Source organism: Urocampus carinirostris, chromosome 2, assembly GCF_059441175.1.
Source record: "Urocampus carinirostris isolate Australia breed hairy pipefish chromosome 2, RoL_Ucar_1.0, whole genome shotgun sequence".
Lineage (NCBI taxonomy): Eukaryota > Metazoa > Chordata > Actinopteri > Syngnathiformes > Syngnathidae > Urocampus > Urocampus carinirostris.
The window spans coordinates 11,856,495-11,869,382 of record NC_142350.1 but is presented as its reverse complement, the minus strand read 5'-3'; the positions used below and the strand labels follow the sequence as shown (position 1 = coordinate 11,869,382).

Here is a 12,888-nt window from a genome sequence, read left to right as displayed (position 1 = left end):
TTGGCTCATCTGGCTTGTTTCCTGTAGAGCTGTGGCGTCATTGAAGGAAAAGAAAAAAAACACTAAGGGGCGGCAGTGGCTCAGGAGGTAGAGCGCTCGTCTTAGGATCGAGAGATAGCAGTTCGAATCCCGGCTCCTCCGAGTTACATGTCGAAGTGTCCTTGGGTAAGACACTGAACCCCTAATGCCCACAATAAGCAGGTTAGCGCCTTACATGGCTGCACGGCCGCTATTGGGAAATGTGAAACACACTGTAAAGCGCTTTGGGAAGTCTTGACTTGAAAAGCGCTATATAAATGCAGATCATTTCATTTCACTTAAAATGGCAACTCCTAATAACACAACATGTAAGGAAGCTCCGGCCGAACCGTGATCGCGGTAAACAGCAATTGCATACCGCTCATTTCTGCTTGGAAAAATTGGAAGTTTGCTTACACTGTCGCTGGGGGCCTTGTGACTCTTTTGTTGGAGCTCCATGCTTTTACCTCTAAAAGCTGCGTGGAATAAGTTTACCCGCAGAAGTTACAGCATGCGTTCCTCTTTTGTCAATTGTGGCTTTTTGTTTTGTGGTTTATGACAGGTTTGCCACTGTTGGTATAATTTTGTCCCACAAACTCCCTAATAGCGTCAGGGCTGCCGAAGGTTTTTCTTTTTTGTTTGCCCCCGGTTGGCGCTCGTTGGTTGCCCACCGTGTGTTTTTTGGCCTGCTAGCCTGACGTGAGCGCCGGTCAAGACACTTGTAACCTCTTTAACTAATCAACACATATAATACAAAAATGGCGACTGGCTTGCAAGCGTCGTGGTTTTCCTCTGATGACGTCAAAGCTCACGACAAAGACAAGCAGTCTTTAAAATGCTTTATCTCGTGAAATAAATGGACTATAACGATGAAATAGATATGGATTTTATGCAAAAACCATGACCTATTCCCTCACATGTTGCATGTTTAAGAATTTGGGAAATGAGATTGTGATTTTGGAAAAAAAAAACGATTGTTGGATACAATCTATTTCAACTTGACAGGGAGTCCTTCTGTTGTCCTTTGCCATAATCACCTCTGTGCTTTAACTCTTACCTGACAAAAAGGCAACTTTTTCTTTCAGGATGGGTAGCACCTCAATTGCTCTGAGGTCCTCATTCCTCCGAAAACCTAAACAGAATTAAAAAAAGAAAAATAGAAAAGATTGAGACACCCATTCTTGTTTTATTAAAATAGAACGTTTAAATTTGCCTCTTCCTCAGTAGGTCTTGGAAAAGTGCTTGTTTACTCAATTACCTATTCATCTTTGACGTCTCTAACCATCAAAGGCAGTGAATGGGTTTGCCCACATTAACACAGAGTGGCAGTCTGATGTTCTCGCCTATAAAATATGCAATGTGGTGTGTTTTCAAATGTTTCCTCTGGTCTTTAAATAAACCTATACATTGCGCAGATTAAAATGTGATTTTGTTTCCGGAATACATAGAAGATGAAATGGAATGGCTGTGAATCCCAACACGGCAATAACATCGACAACAAACAGCCCCTCTGTGAGCATCAACTTGGATCTCATGACTGTTGACAGAGAGCCTCCGCTGTGCTGCTAATGCGCTGTTAGAGGGAACCGCCGGCTGTCAGGAGATGTTCAAAGATAAAAAAAAAATCTGTCTGCAACATGTGCAATGTTTCTATATTAAATCACAATGAATATCATAAATCATTTCCCCAGTTTCAAGTATTTACAGTGGCTGTGGGAAGTCCATATATAGGCATCGCTTATTAGTTGCTGGATGGCTTATGGTGTGTAGGGCTGCAATTATTCGATGTCATGGACAAAAATTTATGATAGAAAAAAATGCTGTCAGAATCTGTTTTTCTCCAACAGAGTGAGGCATTTTACTTGATTATAATATGTAATACGTCACTTATGCGCAATATGTCTCGGGTAGTAATATAAAGAAAATACGGCTTCAACATCAAGTTCGTTTACCAAAAGTTGTCAAGATTGGGAGCATTTTAACCTGTATACTGCCAATAATAAGATTACTTGCATAGTTATCAAAACATATTTGCATATCATGGTAGTACCTCAATGATGCAACAACATTTAAAAAGAGAGCAAGTGGGAAGGTTAAACTAAACAGACTGACTCGCCTTTGTAAAATTCAAGTAACAATCAATCCAATACAGTTTTTATGACATGCATTTTCCATTTCATATGCATATACAGTGCATCCGGAAAGTATTCAAAGCGCCTCACTTTTTCCACATTTTGTTATGTTACAGCCTTATTCCAAATTGTATTAATTTAATCTCTTATTTCAAATTTCTACACAAAATACTCCATTATGACAATGTGAAAAGTTTTTTTTTTTTTTACTTTTTTTGAATTTATTAAAAATAGAAAACTAAGAAATCACATTTACATAAGTATTCACAGCCTTTGCCATGAAGCTCAAAATTGAGCTCAGGTGCATCTTTTTTCCACTGATCATCCTTGAGATCTTTCTACAGCTTAATTGGAGTCCACCTGCAGTAAATTCAGTGGATTGGACATGATTTGGAAAGGCACATAAGGTCCCACAGTTGAGTGTGCATGTCAGAGCACAAACACCAAGCATGAAGTCAAAAGAACTGTCTGTAGACCTGCGAGACAGGATTGTCTTGAGGCACAAATCTGGGGAAGGATACAGAAAAATTTCTGCTGCTTTGAAGGTCCCAATGAGCACAGTGGCCTCCATTATTCGTAAATGGAAGACATTTGGAACCACCAGGACTCTTCCTAGAGCTGGCCGGCCTTCTAAAAAGAGCGATCGGGGAAGAAGGGCCTTAGTCAGGGAGGTGACCAAGAACCCGATGGTCACTCTGTCAGAGCTCCAGCATTCCTCTGTGGAGAGAGGAGAGCCTTCCAGAAGGACAACCATCTCTGCAGCAATCCACCAATCAGGCCTGTATGGTAGAGTAGCCAGACGAAAGCCACTCCTTAGTCAAAGGAACATGGAAGCCCGTCTGGAATTTGCCAAAAAAGCACCTGAATGACTCTCAGACCATGAGAAACAAAATTCTCTGGTCTGATGAGACAAAGATTGGTCAGCTTTGGTGTGAATGCCAGGCGCCATGTTTGGAGGAAACCAGGCACCGCTCATTACCAGGCCAGTACCATCCCTACAGTGAAGCATGGTGGTGGCCGCATCATGCTGTGGGGATGTTTTTCAGCAGCAGGAACTGGCAGACTAGTCAGGATAGAAGGAAAAATGAATGCAGCAATATATAGATATCCTGGATGAAAACCTGCTCCAGAGCGCTCTTGACCTTAAGCTGGGGCGAAGGTTCATTTTTCAGCAGGACAACAAAAGATTGGCTTCAGAACCACTCAGTGAATGTCCTGGAGTGGCCCAGCCAGAGTCCAGACTTGAATCCGATCGAACATCTCTGGAGAGATCTGAAAATGGCTGTGCACAAACGTCTCCCATCCAACCTGATTGAGCTTGAGACTTATTGCAAAGAAGAATGGGCAAAAGATAGGTGTGTTAAACTTGTGAGATCATATTCAAAAAGACTTGAGGCTGTATTTGCTGCCAAAGGTGGATCAACAAAGTATTGAGCAAAGGCTGTGAATACTTATGTAAATGTGATTTATTGGTTTTCTATTTTTAAAAATTTCAAAAAAAAGTTAAAAAAAAAACTTTTTCACATTGTCATAATGGAGTATTTTGTGTAGAATTTTGAGATAAGAGATTAAATTAATACAATTTGGAATGAGGCTGTAACAAAACAAAATGTGGAAAAAGTGAGGCGCTGTGAATACTTTCCAGATGCACTGTACTTTGATACAAAACAGAATGTGCCTGTCAAACATATTAGGAATTAAATGCAATGAATGTACTCCACAAAATATACATATTTGTTTTACTTAATGTTCTACTGAACCTTTTCTTGGTTTAAAGGGATGAAAATATTTTAACTTGATTTTCATTTCTCATTTATTTGCCTGACCTTAAAAAATGTACAGCGATCTCTTTATTGACGTATGTGTCTACTGACTGTACACTATGGCTAATTTGTTTTACCAAATTTTTGTACGAATGTCATGTTCAACAAAATATGTTCACTGTACCATCTTTTCTTGTGTTTATTATGATTAGCCACATAATTAAATGAACTTCATGATGAATTAAAAACATGATTAATGATAACCCGATTATTTGATCGTTCCAATAGAGGCCTTTCATTCCGACACGCTATGAAATGATTCCTGATCATTTAAATGAGTTGATTACAGCACCTTAGAACCACTTATTGATCAGTACTTTCAACAACGATGCAATTTCTCCCCTTCCCCCACTCGGTTCCTTTTTCTTTCTTTTGTCAGAAATGTCCTTGCCATGTAAATAAAACAGTTTGTTTGGAAGCAAACCAAGCTTAGATTATTTTTTTGTGTCCATAATTTTCCCATTAGATTGATCAATCACTATCAATGAACTACAAAATTTGCAGTTTAAAGCTAAAATATAATATGTTGTGAGGATTGCTTCCTTGTTTTATAATGCAGATTCAGAAAGATCATTTTGGACTATTTATGGTGGATTGCCAGCCACATCTTTTGGCTAACTCTGTAACTACCGAATTCAATTCTAAACCAAATAAATATAATTTAAAGAAATTTCTCATACACGACTATTAAAAAAGTTGTTAATTGTAGCCAAATCACCCATCCCTAAAAGAAAGCTATGAATACAATACGTAATATCTTTAATGGTGACAAGTGATACTGAGATCATGCTAAAATCAAGACCGAGGGTTGAATTAAAAAAAAAAAAAAAAAAAAAAAATAATCATGATTTTTTTTTTTTCCCATAACCCTGACCCTGAGCGAGCATTTGTGTAGTTAATGCTTTCTTTGAAAGCCAGGTACTTTATCCGCTTCGGAGTCAGGCTAAATTAGCAGCAGTTAAGAAGAGGCATGCGTAATGAAGGGAGAAAACTATGAGGGAACGAGTAATATGGGAGCACGCCAGCAATTGATGGCGACGACGTCAGCGTCTTTTCACCGCCGAGTGAGTCATCTTCAGATGAAAAGGAACATCTTTGATGTACATGATGCCTGTGCAAGACGCGCCGGGATTATCAAAAGGTCAACATAGCGTAGCGACGCCAAAAAGACCGTGCGTGGGGAGAAAAACAACAGGAATGTAATGGTAATTTATATGCTTAGTTTTTTAGATGAAAACAAAGCGAACGGTCATTTCACTGCAGAGAGAATTCAATAAACTTTGGATTGCACTAAAACCAGGGATTGTCTTGCACTACTAAAGGACATCCATTGTTCTTGTTGAAAGCAGTTTAGGAAATATGGTTTCATTTCCGTGGGAATATTGCAAAATAATATAGACCTCCAAGGAGAGACAGTGATTCGTTTTAAGAAGCCCTTACACTGCTTTAAACTTACATTATGTTAAGTGTTTAGCCAAACAATGAATCAATCACATAAACACAGATGCCACATTTAGGCATACCATATTTATCCGGTAATAACACGGAAATATGTAAAATGCACACGCTTAACTTTTAATTTCAAAATAAATGAATAATAATCTTTATAACTTTGTTTCACTTCTCTTAAACTAAACATTATAGGTCACAAGCGTGTCGAGAACTATCGCAACGTGATTGCAACATGATTTCAACCCAGATCGCGGCCTTGAAAGTGCCAATTCATAACCACTAATCTACTAGGGTCATAAATCTGTGACACCAAAACATTTGTTTTTTGTGTCATCATTAGACTATGGAACCACGTTTCTGAATACGCGAAGCCATGATTGAAGTAATGTAATGACACCGTATTGGCCTTTAAAAGGCTTTATTGTGAATTTTACATTGGCATTGAGCTCATTGTTTACGTCATCAATGAATCATTTTAATCATGGCCCCACGTATTAACGTGGTACCATAAAAAGAGTGTGATGATGAGATAAAAACTTAAACTTTTTCCTATGTCAGCTATAACCCTAGTGATCTAGTGATTCAAAATCAAATCAAATATTATACAAATGCAGTCGGCGACTGATCAATCATTTGTCAAATACGGTTCTCTACTATTGTAAAACTGTGTATAGGGCTCACCCAAACCTAGGTTATTTTTGGGTACAGAAAAGTGTGCGTTATACACTAATTTATCACATATTGCCTTTAAAGGTGCGATGGGATGGTACTAAATAGCACAGCTGCTAAAAAAAGATCAGAAGCCTCACAGCTAAACACGCACATGCAACACCTTAATAGGACAGGAAGTGAAAGATAAAACAAAATTTAGTATTTTTATTTCGGGGCACCCAAGTACCTGTCATAAATATGACAGAAGACTTTTGTCGCGTCTGCTCAATTGTCCAGCAAGCCATCCTAAACACTGCATCCAAAACTAATTTTACTCCAGAAAAAAAATTCCCCAAAACACTGCGGTGGAGGCACAGATGACTGACCGATCCCGGTCCAATGTGGGCACAGCCGCAGCAGCTGCACCTAATCCCAGCATTCCTTAACAAACATATTCCAATCCAGGAGACAAGCTAAACTGTCATTCCCTTTTCTTCTGTCCACACAAAGCGCAGTGCATCAATGCTGTATTTTGGTCAGGCCAGGTTGCGGGAGCTAATCCTAAATGCTTTAGGCCCGGCATGTCATTATAACATGCCTGCATTGCATTTATGAATCCTGACAAGCTGCTTAGAATGAAGACTTGAGGCTGACATAGGAATCCTGTGTATGAGAACTAGAAAACATTCGTACTTGGGTTGGGATTTGTTAGGAGATTCACCCAACAGTGTACAAAAAATAGTTTGCTAGTGCCATTTATGTAAACACTGCACTTGCTTTCACAACACTAAAGGCATGTATGTCAAACAGACCACTATTAATTTCTAAATACGGAGACTCCTAAATGGACGATACGTTGACATCAATGACAACCACAATTCAATTAAAAAAACGCGTAGCAGTAATCCAGCGATAACAACTATTTTTGCTTGTGCTTCGAGTATCTGGAAAAGCACGATATACGGTAAATCTTATAGAGGGACAAGGGGGGTGGGAGTCAGGCTTTACACCAAGGTATGGAAGAAATTACACTATTGTGAGTCCCATTATAAAATTATTACCCCTCAAACAATTGTGACCTCATTTAATATTTACCGTATTTTCTGGACCATAAGGCGAACCCTAAAACTCCATAATGACTTAAAATTTAAAAGTGTGCCTTGTACACCCCAAAAGATGTAGATAGGGTTGGAAATGCATATAGGGTTTTTACGGGTGCGTTACTACACAAGGATTAATGATATACAACTGTATTCGTGCGATGATTGATCAATTGAATACCATTGCTGACCAAAATTGCATAACGTTGTTTGCAATAGGAATCAAACATGGTTGGGGCGGTACGGATGACATACGAAAAGGCATTAGTTTTTTCTCGTTATGACACTATTTTTACTCACAGTACCAGAATTGAATGTTAGAAAATGGGAGGGAAAAAAAACATATTCATAAGATCTATCTACCTACCTATCTTGGTCATATCCCTAGAGAGGGGTGACTGACAACAGGACAAACACATCCAGAAAAACAAAGAAAAGACAAAAGGAAAAAGCAGCAAAAAACACAAAGAATTTGACCACGGCCGACCCAAATGCCCAAACACCCAAACAAGTTAAACGCCTCTGCACCCAAGTTGGTAATGCTTTCGTCCCTCCAGATAAAAAAACAGCAAAATTCATGAGATAGAAAAATATAAACGCAAAGTCTGATTCATTATCAGATACACCAAAGAGTTGTATCCCTCGTCGAGCTTTTTTGCATTTAATTATATCTTTCTCTAACATTCGTTTCTGGAAATGTGAATGAAAATAGTGTGATAACATAAAATCTGACGTCTTCTTACTGGTGGACAGATCTCGGCGCTCTCACCAACGCAACCCGGTTTTGATCCCCATTGCGATTTTGGTCAGCGACATTTTTCATCTGATCAATCATTGCACACTTCTATATGCCAGATGTGTATGAAATGCACAACTTTACACACAAACAAATACAGAAGCTCTTACTTCAGTTGTAATTCCATGCGCCTTATAATCCAGTGCAGGTTAAATGTGAAAAATACTGTATATGATGAAGAACTATTTTATAAGGGTGGGCCTTATAATCTTGTGCGCAAAATAAGATTAGAAATAATGGTACTTTTAACTCCTTTTAATGTGAAAACATACTTGTTTAAAAGCTCACATAAGCCTCTGGAGTGCCTACACGTAATCCCAGCATGGGGAGTGGGAAAATAGATATCTGAAAACCCCACACATCGAGAAAGCGCAAATGATATTAAAGAAATTCTATAGATGCACTTTGTCTGTCACATCCTGTGCCCGTGAGTTGTGTGTGTCAGGAAACATCAAAGGCTGACACGCTTTCCAATGGTCGGAGCCTTGTCGGGGCTTCCAGGAGGTCAAGTGGGCATTAGATGGGCTCGATACAACAAAGCAGATTAGTCAACACTACCACAAGACGACTGCGAGAGAGAGGGTAATGGATGCCATGACCGGGACAGATGGGCCGGGTCAAGGCAAGTGAGGGTCATACCACAAAATGAACTTCGGTGTTTGAGTTGTAGTGTAATTGTGCGACAGCTTCCTAGCAGCTGATTGGGATGGCCGGCCTTTGGCACAGCTGTTGCAGGGCAAAAGAAACCAGAATGGTTGCACATGTGCGTTGACACATCAATGCCGAGTTCACGAAGAGACTGCCTGCCAAAAAGTCCTGTCCGGGTGATGTGTGAGAATAGCAGGAATTCTCTAGAGAGGGTTGGAGCAGACAGGAATAGAGCATCCGTGACCTGGAATTCTAACCTACATCCTAATTGCCTCATTGGGACGCGAGTGAGCCAGTGTTGATTGTGAGCTACAAACTGGAGCCTCAAAATTACAGAGACTAAGAATCAGCAAATATTTTGCTTAAGGCAGGTCAATACAACAAATTTTACATATCAACAAGATATGCAAAATTCATGAAATCAAAGTCGTGAATTTTATTGATTTATTTGAAACGCTTGGTGCTGAATATAGCGTATGATATGGAGAGAATAGTGAACAGGGTTCCTACACCTTTTCGTGGCCAAATTCAAGCACATTTTTAAAGACTTTCAAAGACAATTTTCTAATTTCTCGAGTACCATAAAAAAAGAAATATGGTGTGAATCATTTATTCTGCAAGTAAACAAAGATATCTTCTATTCACACTTAATCAAGACATATGATTTATAGATCTTGAGTAAGTCCCAAAAATATTTGTGGAACTGAACAAAACGTGTGCAAGTATTTTTGAGGCACATCTATCCCCATATAATTGTGTAAAAATGATGGTTATATGTAGATTCAACTTTAATTTGCAGGAAACAATATACCACTCGGAAACGCAACGCTAATTTTTTGCATGACCCATACTTAATGCGTAATTCTTGCACTAATGACCATTTCATAGAGCCCTGTTTAGGTGAAGCATGTACCTGTCATTTTTGGCGCAACGCGTAGGGGTTGATGAAGATTAGCAGGAAAATGCCGTACAAACTAAAGCACGAGAGAAGAAAAAATGCAATGGCAGAGCGAAGCCACCAGAGCATTGTCTGTATATTTTTTAAGCAGACATGCTTTATTTTTCTTCATTCAGTGCTGGTTCTAACGAGTCAGACTGCAGAAAATCACGGCAGCAATTTCAAGCATTTACAAGCACTTCACCCAAAATTGTGTTTTCAAACCTTGAAAACACAACAATAAAATTCAAAAAGTTTCAAGGATTTTAAGCACACGTACAAACCCTCAGTGAATTACATAATTTGCAACATTCATTCATTTTCCAACGGCTTGTCTTTACTAGAGTCACAGGGTTGCTGGATCCCATCCCGGTTGTCTTCCGGCAGGGGACATCCTGGACTGACAACCATTCACCCGCTCATTTGTACTGTGAGACCATTTGGACTTTCCAAACAACCTGCCATGCATGTTTTGGGTACATGGGGGGGAAACTGCAGTGCCTGGAGGAAGCACACTCAGCCGAACGGTAATGTGCAAACTCCACACAGGGAGTCTGGTAGTTGGAATTGAACCAGACAGCTCTGAATTGTGGGGTGGACACGTTACGATTTGCAACATTTGTCTGTATGTAAGAAGCTTTGAATATTAACAGAGCACTAACACAAGTGCCACCATACTGTCCTCAAGCACGCTTGCTGCTTGAATCCCGATTTCAGAGGCACTGTGAGCAAAATCGATCCGTGCCTGAGCACAGCACACAGATCCCCAGTTGGGAACGCTTGGGACATAGGTCAATGCGCACAGCCACGTAAGCAGTAACGACCTGAAATGTTACTTGACGTCATGTACATAAATGTGATGAGTGATCGGAATTTTTTACTGTTGTGTAATTGAGTTTGCTCTTCATGGCGTTGCTGAGCCGGCAAACACAGCATTCACTTTTCAAATTACACTTACACAGGTACCTTCTTCATCAGTTCTAAAAGGGGAAGCATGAATGAAATGGCATGCGAAAAAAATGATGCATAAATAAACCTGTTCAACTGTAAATGCCGAGCTCCAAGCAGGGCAGTGGGAACCCTTTTCAATCCAATCTTTGGCTATAAAAGCGTGCCTTTCAAAAAGCAAAAGAAGTCCCTCAGTCACTCCTGCCATGTTGGTGTTTCTATCCATTCGTCCAGACCTCTAATGGCAGGGTAGGCTTACCAAGTAAGAATCAGGCCAAGGTTGCACCAGTGACCGTGAGATGACGAAGAAAAGGAAAGAGGGGCAGGGAGAAATGACAGGGGAAGATGGTGCACCGATAGCAAATGTTAAATTTTAAGGGTTTACGGATGTCATTGATTCAATCCAGGAAAATTAATTCATCACAAAGCTATGGTATTGTGAATACAATCTGACTGCATGTTTTGATTCTCTTTGAATGACTAATGGACATTGAATGCTGTGCATGGCACTGAGTTTTGACAAATTAGACACGGCACAAAAAACGCCATCTGGAGGGGAAACTGGCATCACATTTAAAAGAATATAATAACTCCTCAACAGGAAATTTTATTTTTTGTAGTGCAGTTCTGGGCCTTCCTATAATCAATCAGAAGCTATAAAAATGAACGTGCATGAAAGCTTTCAGTCCATCTGTCGGGACGTGAGACTAAAATGTGTTACATAACTGTTCTGTTCTCATCACTCACCTAGTCGGACCAGTTCTATTTGAGGGCCAGAAGATGGGGAGAGTTAATCCGACAAATCTCTAGCAATGACTGGAGAGCACGGGGATCTTGGGAAAAATGGTGGCAAGTCACAGCGGCCGTGATGCTGGGTCGTTTTCATTTCAGATGTCAATGGGATCCTTTCCCAATGTTGCCCTCGGGCCCTGGTGCCACCTGCCAATTCACTGGCCTCCTTTATATGGAAGTTCTGTCATTTATTTATTCATTGTCATACAGTAAACCCACCATAAAATTTTGAATTCCTAACAGGAAAAGACGAGGCAGAGTGTTTTAAAAGGAGAAAAATGAAGGTCACATCTATCCATCTTTAATCAATCCAGAGCGAAGCAGCTGTCGCTAAGGCAATGGGCAGCCAATCGGAAGAGGGAAGTGACAATGAGGGTTGGAGAGTCAAGGGGAGTGGTGTGGTTAAGGAATTACAGTGAGAGTTTTCCGAAAATGTCCAACAAACAAATTAGATAGACATTCGTTATGCTGGCCTCGACACGTGTTGGAAGGACTGGAAAATTAGAGACTAGATTTAGGTTTAGGGCGTGTTGGTTTTACCTGCAATCTGACTGGACACATCTCCTTTTGGCTCCTTAAGGAGGGATCCATCTTTAGGAAACAGAAGAAAGGTAAAAGTCAGTTGGCCATGTACAGTAACACAACAGGATATCAATCTTACATATGTTGTCTCATAGCACATTTAAGAGGCACTGTAAATTGATTGGACCCAAAGTTTAATCTAACGATGGTCCGTCAGGATTGTGCTGTTATGTGTTAAGGTGCACAACAATCTTTTGTTTGTCTCAAGTGTAAATTAGTTATATCAAATAGATAATTTGTGAAATATTATATTTTAGTTAATTCGTTTTTCATCCCTTTTATTTTTTGAATATTTTTTGTTTTATTTTACTAAAATGTTGTAATTTTCTGTGTCTGTGTGCAAAACGTCTTTAGGCTTGTGTCATCATTGCAGCCTTAGTCAGCTCATTTATGATGCGCGTATAAGTACAAGTACAAGTACAAGATAAACTCGTTTTCACCTTTTTGGGGGTTTGGATTAGCATTTGGACTCAAGTCGAAGCAGGCCTTTTCTTACTTTTGCCATTTTCGTGCTACACTGACAAATAGAAAAGAAGCATGACATCACGATCCAGCACTCCACCCAACCCCCATTTCTCGAACTCAATGCGTTCCACCCCGCACAGCTTTGCTAAACTAAGATAAAAGCATACAGGAGCCGTGGAAAAAAGCAGTAGGGCCATTTCAACTTAGTTAGGCATTGTTAATACATGTTTGAGAAAATATTTACCTTTTAACTTTTTAAGGAAACCCCACCTTTAACTTGGTAAGAGTCCAGTCAAAATCATGGTATATCTTTAGAAAAAAAAAAAAAAAAAATAAAGACAATGAAACTAGAACAATCAATGGGAAAACAAAAACATAATTATCCTCCATTCTCACTCAGCACATGCATTTCTTGTTTCGCGAAACCTAGCTGTCATAAAACAGTATTCACAAATTATTTTAAATTTCTAACTTTAGAGCATTTTTATTTAGCTTTTAGCGTCTTTTGTTAGAGAACGCCTAAATGGGCAGCTGGGTAGCCGTT

General features: G+C 39.6%; 1 protein-coding gene across 1 annotated transcript in view; it reads right to left on the bottom strand.

The window, feature by feature from the left end:
• LOC148371055 (triple functional domain protein-like) overlaps positions 1-12,888 on the bottom strand; it is a 98,878-nt gene that overhangs the window by 64,929 nt on the left and 21,061 nt on the right. Inside the window, exons 2-3 of the mRNA XM_088328927.1 lie at positions 11,838-11,888; positions 1,076-1,150 (exon numbers count right to left, since the gene is read on the bottom strand). Coding sequence (XP_088185053.1) covers positions 1,076-1,150; positions 11,838-11,888 — 126 coding nt within the window. The remainder of the gene's footprint in view (positions 1-1,075; positions 1,151-11,837; positions 11,889-12,888) is intronic.